The sequence below is a fragment of the Durio zibethinus genome, chromosome 9, assembly GCF_047325235.1.
Source record: "Durio zibethinus cultivar Kanyao isolate XHJ-2024 chromosome 9, ASM4732523v1, whole genome shotgun sequence".
Lineage (NCBI taxonomy): Eukaryota > Viridiplantae > Streptophyta > Magnoliopsida > Malvales > Malvaceae > Durio > Durio zibethinus.
In genome coordinates, this window is record NC_143170.1 from 11,527,093 (window position 1) to 11,541,073 (window position 13,981).

At 30.4% G+C, this 13,981-nt stretch overlaps 1 protein-coding gene and 1 pseudogene across 1 annotated transcript; both read right to left on the reverse strand.

The window, feature by feature from the left end:
- Window positions 1-4,162: 4,162 nt before the first annotated feature.
- Window positions 4,163-5,872, reverse strand: LOC111303243 (uncharacterized; annotated as a pseudogene).
- Window positions 5,873-7,971: 2,099 nt separating this feature from the next.
- LOC111303252 (Bifunctional inhibitor/lipid-transfer protein/seed storage 2S albumin superfamily protein) lies at window positions 7,972-11,483 on the reverse strand. The gene is made up of 3 exons (XM_089766210.1): window positions 10,938-11,483; window positions 8,617-8,676; window positions 7,972-8,386 (listed from the first exon to the last, which is right to left on the reverse strand). Exons 1-3 carry the CDS (start codon window positions 11,377-11,379, stop codon window positions 8,229-8,231), a joined length of 660 nt encoding a protein of 219 aa, XP_089622336.1. The 5' UTR covers window positions 11,380-11,483; the 3' UTR covers window positions 7,972-8,228.
- Window positions 11,484-13,981: the final 2,498 nt, after the last annotated feature.

Genomic DNA, 13,981 nt, shown 5'->3' on the forward strand with positions numbered 1-13,981 from the left:
GACGCTGGCTACAATCAGAAAATGGGTTGATATCAGCGTGCTTCATCATGTAGCGCAGGAGTCAGATACTCACATTGTTTGGGAAAAATTGGCAGCATTGTATGAGAGAAAAACAGGTATGAATAAAGTTATGCTTGTTAAAAAGATTGCAACTTGTAAGTCTAAACATAAATCTAAGTTTAGAGGTAAAGTGAAGTGTTTCCATTGTGGTAAGGCTGGTCATATAAAACGAAATTGTAGAATCTTAAAGCAAGAGCGAAAAGATGAGAAAGGCAAGAGTTCAGATGATGGCAATGTTGCAGCAGTGAATTCAGATAGTGATTCAGTTACTTTGATTTGTACACATGGTGATTGTAATCATGTTAGTGATCTCGGCATTGAGTGGATAGTTGACACAGGAGCGGCATATCATTGTGTTCCTAAGAGAGAGTTGTTTACAACTTACAAAGCAGGAGACTTTGGTTGTACCAAGATGGGAAACAAGAGTGTGTCGCAGATTGTTGGGATTGGTGATATTGGTGTACAAACTAGTACAGGCTGCATGTTGACTTTGAGGGATGTCAGACACATTCCAGATATGAGAATGAACTTGCTTGCTATTAATGTCCTTGATAAAGAGGGATATGAAAGCCGACAAAAGAATGGACAGTGGAAGCTTCTCAAAGGATCTATGGTAGTTGCAAAGGGAAAACTATGCTGCACAATGTATAAGACATGGATGCAATTGAACGGTAACCAGGTAAATACCGTTGAAAATGATGCTTCAGCAAACTTGTGGCACAGGAGGCTGGCACACATGAGTGAAAAAGGGTTACAGGTTTTGGCAAGGCACTCTCTCATTCCCTTGACCAAAGGTATGTCTCTCGATTCATGTGATTATTGTTTGTTTGGTAAGCATCATAGAGTTTCTTTTCGTAAAAGTTCTCAGAGAAAAGAAAATAGATTGGAATTAATTTATTCTGATGTATGTGGTCCCATTGAGGTTGAGTCATTAGGTGGTAACAGATATTTTGTTACTTTTATTGATGATGCTTCACGTAAAACTTGGGTGTATATGTTGAAATATAAAAGTCAGGTACTGCAGTATTTTCAAAATTTCATGCCATGGTTGAAAGGATGACAGGGTTACCCTTGAAGTGTATTCGAACTGATAATGGTGGGGAATACACATCTAAAAGCTTTGAAGAGTATTGCTCAAAGCATGGGATCAGGCATGAGAGGACAGAACCTGGAACACCGCAGCATAATGGTATAGCTGAAAGAATGAATCGCACCATTGTGGAAAAAGTCAGATGTATGTTGAGGATGGCAAAATTACCAAAGCCATTCTGGGGTGAAGCAGTCAACACAGCTTGTTATTTACTTAACAGGTCACCATCAGTTCCTTTAGGCTTTGACATTCCAGAAAGAGTGTGGACAGGAAAAGATGCTTCATACTCTCACTTGAAAATTTTTGGGTGTAAAGCATTCATGCATGTGCCGAAAGAGCAGAGATCAAAGCTTGACAGTAAAGCTACACAGTGTATGTTTGTAGGATATGGTGATGAGGAATTTGGCTACAGGGTATGGGATCCAGTAAAGAGAAAGACAGTCAGAAGCAGAGATGTGGTCTTTCATGAAAAAGAAACCATAGCAGACCTTGAGAAAAATGAGAAGACTACACGAGTTACTGTTGAGTGTGATGTTTCAACACCGACAGGGATTTCACAGGAAAGAGCCACAGATGGTGAAAATGAGCCAGAAACAGAACTTGGGGATATGAATGAGCCAGCCATAGTTGGTGATGAGCCAGATGCTATTAGTTTTGAGCAGGGGGAGCAATCCTCTCTACCTGAGAGTGTTGAGCAGGGGGAGCTACCTTCAGCATCAAGTGATGTAGAGTCTCAGCTCAGGAGATCTACTAGAGAGCGCAGGCCATCTACCAGGTATCCAAGTTCAGATTTTATTTTAGTTACCAGTGAAGGGGAGCCAGAAAGCTTTCAAGATGTACAGGCTACTCCGGATAGAGAGCACTGGTTAAAAGCAATGAAAGAAGAGATGGAGTCATTGCGAAAGAATGGTACTTATGATCTTGTTAAACTTCCAACAGGGAAGAGGCCATTAAAGAATAAATGGGTGTTCAAGTTAAAAAAGGATGGTGACAAACTAGTGAGGTACAAAGCTCGATTGGTAGTAAAAGGTTTTTCTCAGAAACCAGGCATCGATTTTGATGAGATTTTTGCTCCAGTTGTAAAAATGAGTTCTATTCGAGTGGTACTGGGATTGACAGCTAGTTTGAATCTTGAACTTGAGCAACTTGATGTTAAAACTGCATTTTTGCATGGTGATTTGCAGGAGAACATTTATATGAATCAACCTGAGGGTTTTGAAGTGAAAGGGAAAGAGCACTTAGTTTGCAAATTGAAGAAAAGCTTGTATGGCTTGAAACAAGCTCCACGACAGTGGTACAAGAAGTTTGATTCTTTTATGGTGAGTCATAGCTATAAAAGAACAGCAGCGGATTCTTGTGTGTATGTTAAACAATTCTCTAATGGTAACTTCATTATCCTATTATTATATGTTGATGATATGTTGATTGTAGGACAAGATGCTAGTATGGTTTGCAGGTTGAAAGAACAATTGTCTAAGTCTTTTGATATGAAAGATTTAGGTCCAGCAAAGCAGATTCTTGGTATGGACATTATCCGGGATAGGAGAGCTGGAAAGCTGTGGTTGTCACAGGAAAAGTATGTTGAACGAGTGCTTGGTAGATTCAACATGCAACATGCTAAATCAGTTAGCAGTTCACTTGCCAACCATTTTCACCTAAGTAAGAAATCTTGTCCAGTGTCTAAGGAAGAGCAACTAGCTATGTCTAGTATTCCTTATTCTTCTGCAGTCGGTTCTTTAATGTATCTTATGGTTTGTACAAGGCCTGACATTGCTCATGCAGTTGGTGTAGTGAGCAGATTTCTTTCTAATCCAGGGAAGGTTCACTGGGAAGCAGTGAAATGGATTTTTAGATATTTGAGGGGTACCTCAAAAATGTGCTTGACTTATGGAGTTTCACAACCAGTTCTAGAAGGGTTTACTGATGCTGACATGGCAGGCGATCTTGATGGTAGGAAATCTACTTCAGGGTATTTGTTTACTTTTGCAGGAGGAGCTGTATCTTGGCAGTCTAAGTTGCAGAAGTGTGTTGCTTTGTCAACTACAGAGGCTGAGTATATTGCAGCAACTGAAGCATGTAAAAAAATGCTTTGGATGAAACGTTTTCTTCTTGAATTAGGGTTGAATCAGAAAGAGTATGTGGTATTTTGTGATAGCCAGAGTGCTTTAGATTTGAGTAAGAATACCATGTACCATGCTAGAACAAAGCACATTGATGTTAGATATCATTGGTTACGTTCAGTGATTGAAGAACAGCAGATGCTATTGAAGAAAGTCCATACTGATAAAAATGTGGCAGATATGTTGACTAAGATACTTCCCAGGGAAAAGCTTGAGCTTTGTAGTAACTTGGCCGGAATGAGTTCCCTGGCCAAGGTAAGTTCCAAATGAAACTGCTATGGTGATGAATCTCCTCCTAATGGGGCTGGAGGGGGAGATTGTTAGGAAAATGGGGTCCAGTCCCATGTAAGTGGTTTTGGACCAAGTAAAGGCCATGGGCCTTGATCTTTTATTTTACACAGAGCCCTAGCTACTTAATAAAAAAAAAGAGGTGGGGTTGTTTTGTGTGTGTGTCGACAACCAAGCAGAGAAAGAAGAAAAGCCAGGAAAAGCAGAGAGAGAAAAAAGAGAAGGGAGAGTTGATTAAACGGAAGTCGATCCGTAGTCCGATTGAGTTGGAACCTTGTCAGGAGGTTTATGATTCAGAGTTATACATTCTGAACGGTGAAGATCGGGTTTGAAGCTCTCTAGGAACAAATCCAGGGTGTATTTGTTGAGTCACTTATTTGGTGAGATTTCTCCAATTGTTTCTCTAGTTGTTGATTAGCTCTAGTTTTAGCTAGAGAAGAACTTTGTATAACTATTATTTGATAGTGAAGATTTTTCTGGTGGCCCGTGGTTTTTTCCCTCTACACTGGAGGGTTTTCCACGTAAATCTTGAAGTGCTTTATTTTTCCTGCGCATTTGATTATTGATTGTTGTCTATTGCTTCTGTATTGTTGTGATTATTGCTTCAGGCGCAACACTTATTTCCCTTTTCATAGTAATTACCCTCAAAAAGATGCGATGGAGAATGCCCTTTGACATTCCTATTGAGATATTCCTGGGCAGGTAGCCCATCTTCATGGTAATCATCTTCGCTACAGCTAGTATCACTATCAGATGATGCCACTGAGTAGGACTCTGCAGATAACTGCAGAATTTCTTCCACCAAATTGTGGCAACGATGCAAAAGGTCCTTCTAAAAATGAAGTGGTGATCCAGGGTAAGCATTGGAAGAATTAGATTCCCCTATATTATCAATTGTATTCAAATGTGATACACTGGCATTTTCAGCCATCCTATTACTTCTTTGGATAGCAAAATAATTACGCTAAGAACTCTCAGCTCCCATGGATCCGCTACTAGTCTCGTCATGCAAGTAGCATTTATGATACTCCTCTTTTATATCCTTTGTCCTCAAGCCTGGCAGAGACAGCCCAACAGTGATACCCGAGGAAATTATATGGTCAAAATATCTGTGGGCATGCACACCAGTAAATGTATCTGCAAAAGAATCATCAGATTCTAAAACAATCATGCTGCTTTCATATCCTGAAGCTTGAACAGAGTCTGAAACATACCTTGAGCTTTCACTAGGATGCTTCCCGCTTTTCCCGCTTTGCTTATAATTGTCTTTCCCAGGATATAACATAGCCCCATTATAATTACCAGCATCTGCAAAATTCTCAGAAGCATGATCCATCCAATCCTTGAACTCCCGCAACCAAAGAATAGAGCGCTCTTTCTTCAATTGTTCTACTCTGTTCATCAAATCAACTATTTCAGCTTCATCCTCAGAAATGATACTCTCCTCTCTGCTTAGAATTTCATTATCGCACGATACAGAATCAAGGTCAGAACAAATGTAAGTGCTTCTTTGTCCACTCTCAATACAAGCAAGTCGAGACACCTTTATCTGCAAGAAGTTAAAACGTTAACCACCTATTAGCACCGATAAACAAGGTATAAAAACTACAATTACATGCACAACCAAAACACATCAAATGCATCCAAAAGAGTAACCAGGGTGCCAAAACCATTTCACACAAGGAGGGAGGGAGAACGGAAAACATAAAAATTTGAAAATTGGGAAAACTTTACACACCCTCTTTTTGTTGATACCCCCATCTCCTTCAGCATCATCTTTTGCAGGAGAATATAACCCAAAGCTGGAAGGTCGCTTCTGTCTACTGGCAACAATAATCTTCCTCTTCCAATAGTCTCTGGTGCTTATTTCCTTGTCATCTAATTTCAACTAATCAGCCATACAATAGAACACAAGAACAGCATAATTAACAGGATTACAAGATAGGATTACAAGATAGATAATAGAATAATGAAATGTATTAGCAAAGAGAATGACTGTAAACTTGAAACATAGAAGTTCAACAACAAAATCATGCCATCTGCAAACAGCTATCTCTATGACTTACATTTTCTGGATGACTGAGGTAGCTGAATACTTGTGCACGATACCATCAGGCATAACATAGTGGATCCCTTCCAACCACAAGCTTCGTAGAGATGGGAGGCCCGCAAGGAACTCCAGCTCTGAAAAATTGGAAATAATATTATAGGAAACATCAAGCCCTTCAAGTGACTTCAAATTCTTAATCCCACGCAATGTAGTTAGAGCATTGTTCCTCAAAACAAGTTAAACAGCATGACAGGAGACCTGCATTTTTCCAACAACAATGAGGTCTAGGTCCAAAGCGAATTCCTATATTAAAGCATTTAGAAAAGGCAAAACATTCCGGACATAGAGCATGTTACTAAAAAATTAATCAACGGAGTTGTTTGTCCAAAAAAAAAAAAATTCAAATAAATGTCTGATCAGTAAATGTTTAAACAGAGAAATTATGAAATTTCATTTTATATCCTAGTTAACTGAAAACCCTCTTTCTTTTATGCTGGGCTCATTCTTTTAAAAATTAAAAAAAAAATGGTGTAACGGAAAAGAACAGGGAGAGGCACAACCAAAGTACTCAATGGAGCACACAAGAAAACAAAAGAAACAAAACAAAACAAAAACAATTCCCAAACTATGTCAAGTTGGCTACAAGGATCAAATTAGACCATTTTCCTCTACTTATGACCATATAACTTGACCAAAAACAAAAAGCATGAGGGCTAAATTGACTCCAATAGAAAATGAGAGGCTAAAATGACTCATTTTGCATAGTTCAGGGGTCAAATTTGCTATAATACCTTTTAAAAACTTCAGCGTCAATGTATAAGATAATTATTCTATTTTTTGTTATTTGTGCGCATTTTTTTGTAATGACATTGTTATATTAAAGATTAGGTATGAAAATTTTGTGTATTTTAAAAGATAATAGTTCTTCAATCTCTTTTCTTCATGCCTTTTTACTTTTACCAATATTAAAAAAACTTCAATCTTATTTTATATTAAAATTTTAATTTTTGAAAAATTGATGTTTCATCATTTCTAATGTAAAAAGTAAAAAATAACCTTGAAATTTAATATGAATATAAAAACATAAAAAGTATTGGGTAATTGGAAAATAATATACGCAAAAGGATAAAAAAAAATTTTGAAAAAAAATGTAATAATAATTTAAGTCTTTACTATTGATATTTTATTATAATCAATCAAGTATTAAATTTTTTATTCCAAATAAATGTTGGTGGTTAACCAATTTTTATTGAATACAGCTTAATTGATGAAAATAGATATTTGATGGCTAAATCGATTGTAATAAAAAATATAAACTTAAATGATTATTAAATTTTTATACAATAATTTTTTTTGATACTTTAGCCTAAAATATATTAGGTGTTTAAAACATTAAGGGATTAAAAACAAAAAGAGATGAGAGAAGGTTAAAGGGTAAAAAACGTTTTTAAATTATAATTCAATAATTATTTATGTCTTTAATATTTTATTACAATTAATTAAGCTTTTAATCTTTTATTTTGATTTAATTGAATACTTAAATAAATGAAATCTAATCATGTAATAAAATTTAATCAATTAATCTTAGAATTATAATTAATTAAATTCTTATATGGATTTTCGAGAGAGAGAGAGGGGAAAAGAAAATAAAAAAGATAAAAAAATTATTTTATTTAATTCTTAAATATATTAATTCTGTCATGTGATAAATTTTATTTATTTATTAATATCACATAAAATTTTATTATAATTGATAAAAAATTAACAGTTTTAATTTTTTTATTTAAATAAAAATTTAATTAGATGTAAATAAATTAAAATAATTAATTAATTATAATAAAAATAAAATTTAAATAATTTTTTTATTATAATTTACGAACTTTTTATTCTCTTTAACCATCAAAAGAAGCATAATAAACTTTTGAACCCACCAAAAATTTTTTCTGGACATTGTTATTTCTTTTCTACACAGATGTGTGGCTCATGTTAGTTCTTGTAACCGCACTTTAGAGAAGAGTCAGACCACCAAGGAAAAGAGGATCACACATTTTATTATCTAAAAGTTTAAATATTTATGGAAAATTATTTAAAAGTTTTAGATTTCACTATTAGAATTATAAATTTGTCATATATGCTTTTAAAATTATTAAAAAATACACATGAAAATTTTTTATCACAACTTTTGGAGTTTAAAAACTCTCTCCATAATGAATAAAAAATAAACTCATATTTGATTTATACTTCTTTAAAATTGCTAATTTTTTTTATCTTATATCCAAAACATCTTTTACTTGTTATAAAAATTTTATATATTTATAAAAAATAAGTGGTTTTTTTTTTTTTTTTTTCGTGAGGTGGGAACATAATTGTTACAACTAACAAAGCAGAAATATAATTTTAGTAATTCATTTGCTTTATAATTAGCAATTGCAGCAATCAAGATGGCTATGAGAGAAAATTGAAACAAAAGAGAATTGATTAAAACTTAGGGGCAATAGCCTCGCAACCCAATATCTCCAACAAGAGAAAAAAGAAATTTCCTTTTTAATTTTTGTTTGCTTTTTAAAACCGAGTGATGAAAGAAACACCGATTCTGATCACTTTTGGATTAGCTGTCACATTAACAAGCATAGGAATAAAATGTTGAGAACGTTAAAGCCGCAAAGGAACCAATATACCAAAAGGAACAACCAGCATCAATAATCCTGATGCCTGCATTTGAATTGCTTGAACTGGAAGTGTTGCTTGAATCACTTGAAATATTGCTAGTTGAAGGACCTACATTCAACCAAAAAAAAAAAAAATTTTTATTGTTTTATCATACGGAATTGAAAATATTTAACTTTATTTCCAATAAGTCTTTGTCTAACAAGGTTTATAGTTAACTTTAATTCAATTCAACATGATCTCCATTTTGTAATAGTTTTGATGATTTAAATATAAGAAAACTAATGAATGAATGAGCATCAAGAGAAATTGTTAATTTAAAAATAAAAATAAAAATTTACCAGGATTTGATGTGCTGGAGGTGGATGGAAGACTTGGTGGTGAGGCACCGGGCGAGGTTGCTTTAAGTAAATAAGAAGAAAACAATAATTAGATACATGAATAAAAAAATGATCATGTATAATTAATTATAGATGATGAGATAAAGATGTACGTATTTGTTGTTGATGACACATATGAAATATGAGAATATAGAGGAAAATTGTCCTATACTCGAAGATAGAGCTTTTAAGCTTTACCAATGTGTTTAGATAATAATTATTTCAAATATATTGATACCTTAATACCTTAAAATTTATTTTCCAAGGGCTTTCCCTTTCCATTTGATATGTGGCATGGCATTTTTTAATTTTATTTAACAATAGTACTAATTTTAAAAATTATAAAATTAGTAAAATAAATTAAAAAATAGAAAACAGAAATGTCAATCATCAATACTTTAATACTTGTCATTTAAAACTATCCCTAAAGTGTTAGAAAAAGCCAAAAAATATGGGTTAGAAAAGGGACAAGATCTGGGATTTTTAGAGAGATTGAAAAGAATAGAAAAAGAAGAAAAGAAGAAAATGATTCGGTTAAAGGAAAAAATATATTAATATATATTAATATCCACAAAAATTCAAAAAAAAAAATTTAAATAAAAAACCTTAATTTCACCGATCACCACAACACACCAAAATAAAACTCTAAAAAAGGTCAATACTTTAAAATAATTACCTTTGATTTATTATTACTATTATTATTTTATGTTATTTTTAATTTCAAATTATTTTTTATTATTAATTTGATTTTTATTATTATTTTTTTATAAATCTTTAAAAGAATTGCCTCAAGTGAAAAATGACAGCATACAACTATTGAATTGTAAATAACTTATGAAATTGATATAAGACACGTGTCAATTATATACTTCCAATTGTAAAATCTAAAAACTTTAATATATATATATATATATATATATATATTTAAAAAGAGGGGATAGTAATCCAAAACTATAAATTAGAAGACTCCAAAAGCTAAAAATTCTATTTGAAAATTTTATGTTTAATTGCTTATTATTTTATAACCAAACATTTATGAAAAATAATAAAAATTTAAATTGGGCTTAAAAATTAATTTAAAATGCCATTACTTTGCATAGATCTATTTTCCTTAATATCAAACTTTTCACCTTGTCAACAACAAAATTAAAAATAAAAAGGAAAAAAGAGTTTAAAGAAAAAGGCTCCAATAGTTTAACTCCAAAATCTAAAACATGGGATTGAAGACAAAAAATAAAAACAAAAAACAAAAAGAATGTGAAACTTATAGTAAATTCTTAATAACATGATAACATAAAACTAACAAAGTCCTCCATAACTAATGGAAAATTCTTTGAAATCTTGATTACACATCATGATTTCCATTTCCCAAGATAATTTATATATTTATTATTTACCAATTAAGATTCCAATATATAGGATAGGCTGGCATCAAAATGCTATAAAAGGCATAAATATTGTTATTTTCAAACAAAATCTAAATAAAATGTAATAACCAATCTAATATTCCGAGGTCATGTTTGGTGTATAGGATAATGAATAGAATAGAATGATAATCATTATATATTATGTTTGGTTTGTATCTAAAAAAGGGATATGATTATAAGGAAGATTCATCACTATCTTGATATAGGATAATTCAATCCATTCAAAATGAAGAAGATTATTTTTAAATACATAAATTAAACTTACATATACTATTGTACCCTTAAAAATTATATTAATAATTTAAATTATATAAATTTTAAAAAAAAATAATTTTGATCAATAAATCAATTATTTCATTATAATATTTGCACACATTAAATATAAAATAGGATGTTATTATTTAATATAATTATATTTATAATATCATATTATCTTAGTCTATTATAATTTTGTGTACTAAACACATCCTAAATTCGATAACTGTATGTATTTAGAACTAAGATTCATTTCAAAGTTATGGCACAACCCATCTAGAGCATCTATATAAAATTATTACAATAATGTGGAGGAAGATTTTTAACAAAACAATAACAACTTGTGAATTAATGAATTAGCTCTGTTGAAACTTTGAATCCCATGAATGGAGGTAGGAAAGCTCTCTCTTTTTTTTTTTTTTTAATTTAGAAAGGAGGAAATGGAAATCTACTGTTGAAGGAGCAAAGAATTATAAATTAACCAATTGAATCAAATGCTGGGATGACATGTAAGGAAAGTTTAATCATGAAGAAGATTGATGTTGTGCACAATACTTAATGAATAAAGAAATCAATTAGCAAGGAAAATATGTTACGTACCATTCTTGCAAACAGATACATCAACATCAATGCCACATGCCTTAGCGAGTGCCAATGCTCCTTCCATGGTGAGGTTGATGCTCTTCAAGAGTTCCGGATTATCGAAGACCTTGCAGAGGCACTGGCTCTCCTGTGTGACCACATCCTTTAATGGGGCGCAACAGATCGCGGGAGGTGAAGTTGAATGCATGAAGGGCTGGCAAGGCATTAGCTTTTGCATGCATGGCATTGCATCGGCAGAAGCGCCTCCTTGAGAGGCAGCCGCAGAGGCAACCGCAACGCCCTGCTGCTGTACCTGTTGAAGAATACCGGCAAGGCCTTGTTCCAAAGTGTCTAAACTTTTTTCCAGATCCATTTGTTCAGTTTCTTGTGAGAAACCCAGGGGAGTACCCCATGAAAGGAAGAAGAGAAAAATGAAGGTACAAACCAACTTGAAATCCATGGTTTTAATAATTTCAATGAAAAGTTAATGGAACCTTACTCAAAATTAAATTATTGTACGTATTAACTAATGAAGAGAGAAAATAAAGAAGAACAAATAAAGATTTGTTTCCTTTTATTTTCTTTTTCTCTCTAGAGCTAATTTTTTGTGAAAGAATATGAATATATATGCATATAAATTGCTATTTATAGACATGCAGTTCTTAGATTGGAAGCTTGAGTTGCTCCTATTATCTCTGCATTGAAGAAGACCGTTTTTCAATTGGTTACAGATCTTTTCTCTAAAAAACCTATACTTTGAAAATATTTGTAGTTAATGAAACTCCCCCATCCTATTTTTGAATTTCATTAAATTAAAGCCATAAGTTTTGAAATGAAAATTTGCTTTCTTTTCCGCTATTATTATTCATAATTTTTTTAACCTAATTTTTGTTTTCAATTTCATCAGTTGTTATAACTGGGATGCCTAGGAAAGTGAAGAAAATGTAATCAAACTGAATATTTGGCAAACATTGCAAAAACTTGGAAAAGAATTTAGCACATGATGCACATTCTCAAAAGTAGTTACATAATTTTTCTATTTCTTTTTTTTTTTTTTTGAGAAGAAGAGTTGATCAAAGAAGTTCTTTTTTATATCTATACCTAATAATCTAAAACACGACACAATGATAAAATATAAATATAATATAAATAAAAAATATGAAAATAACTTAATTTAAAATTTTAATAATAATTATGTATGAATTTAACAAAACTAAGAAAATGCATCTTATGTTTTTATGTTGACGTAATAACATAATTTTTAAATAAAATATAATATAAATATATAAATTTTAATATTTTATATAAGATAAAAACATAAATTATCAAGTCTATTAATGTCATAATTTCATTTTCAAAATAGAAGTTAATATACATTTCATTTTATTTTCGTTGCTATACTCAATTTTGTCTTAGAGGGTACTCTAAGCTAAATGTAAAAATAATTAAACGACAAATGTTTGAATAATGCCAAATGGCTAAATAACATTAAATTAATTTGATTTGAATTTAATTTACAAAATTAAATTAATATTTTGAATCATGTGGACTCGGTAGTCCACAAAACGAATAACCCTTGAAAATTTTCTTTTTTATTATCAAATTATCTTAAATATAAAATTTTATAAAAATTAATTTATATACACAAAATAAATAGAGGAGAAAAATGAAAAGGCAGAGCTAGGGTGAGGAGACTCCCTCGGGTCTCAGCCACTCTTTTCTCTCTCACTTATTTAATTTCTTCAAAAGTAGTGCCCGTCAGCCCTGATGTTATCGGCGGTGTTGGCTTCTCCCCTCTAACCATATTTTTTAGTGATTATGATGCGACTAAATTTTATTTAAATAATATTAATAAAATATAAATATAATAATATTTTTATAAAAATAATTTTTTTAAAATTTTTTTCTTAACTTTTTCACAAATTTGAAATATTAAAAAGCTAGAGAGTACAAAAGAAACTAAAAATTGTTGAGTTTTTATTTTTTTTATTTAAATTAAAATTTTATTCAAATAAAAGAAGTTTTTTTTTTTTTTTTAGTTTCCCTTATTTCTTTTTCTTTTATTCTCTTTTCTTCAATCCAAATAGAGGTGTAATATGTTTGTGTGTATATATATATATATATATATATATATATAATAAATTTAAATTAGTCATTTCAAAATTAAAATATTGATTTTATTTATTTATTTTTAGTTTTATAATTTAATTTAAATATAAAATATTAATATTAATGTTATTTTGAATAAATTTTAATATGATAAATGTTAAATAAAAGTAAAAAATGTCTTTAATGATTATTTGTTCATTATAATTCATTATCACCATTTTTATAATCAAATAAATTATTAGTGAATAAAAAATAGATTATATAAATCACAAAGTAAATAAATATTTATTATTTTATTTTAAGATATGTAAATAAATTAATTTCTTTAAAAATGAATTATTATTTAGAAATAAAAATAATCATATAAAAGAAATATATAATAAAATATATAATCAATTTATTTATTAAATAAAAAATTACATAAATAAAAAATGGATACATAATTAATATATATAAAACAAAAAATGAGACTCTAAAAAATTAAATAAAAATATTATTTTGTTAAATTTAATATGAATAAATATGTTATTATTAGTTTTTAATAAAATTATTATTTGAAATAAAAATAGTCATAACGTATTAAGTCTGTAAACCTATTGCTATATATAACTTTAAGTGTCACTATCAATCTTTTTTTATTCGGATATGATTGGTCATTTAGATGAATATATTCTTTCAAAAAAATTCTAAGTTTGATTAAAGGTCTTTAAAAGAACATATTATGATCTGCTTTTTAGAACTATGTCTAAGAATTCAGACTATACGCTTCTATATGTTGTATAAGAAAGATTATTGTACCTTTATATGCTCGTCTAAAATGTGGTGCCACTTAATTTTAAATTATCCTAAAGATCTTGATTCTAATGGTCTTCTATTAAAATTTAATATCTACATATTGGATATAATTTCTAAAATTTATCCATCAATCTGATAGAATTTCTAAAAATATTTTT

Bases quoted from the DNA above. Each gene is read 5' to 3' on its own strand.
- LOC111303252 (XM_089766210.1), bottom strand. From the start codon at position 11,379: ATGGATTTCAAGTTGGTTTGTACCTTCATTTTTCTCTTCTTCCTTTCA. The intron at 8,677-10,937 runs GTACGTAACATA...ATTTACTTAAAG, and splicing joins TGTATCTGTTTGCAAGAATG to CAACCTCGCCCGGTGCCTCA. The intron at 8,387-8,616 runs GTAAATTTTTAT...GGTTGAATGTAG, and splicing joins CTCCAGCACATCAAATCCTG to GTCCTTCAACTAGCAATATT.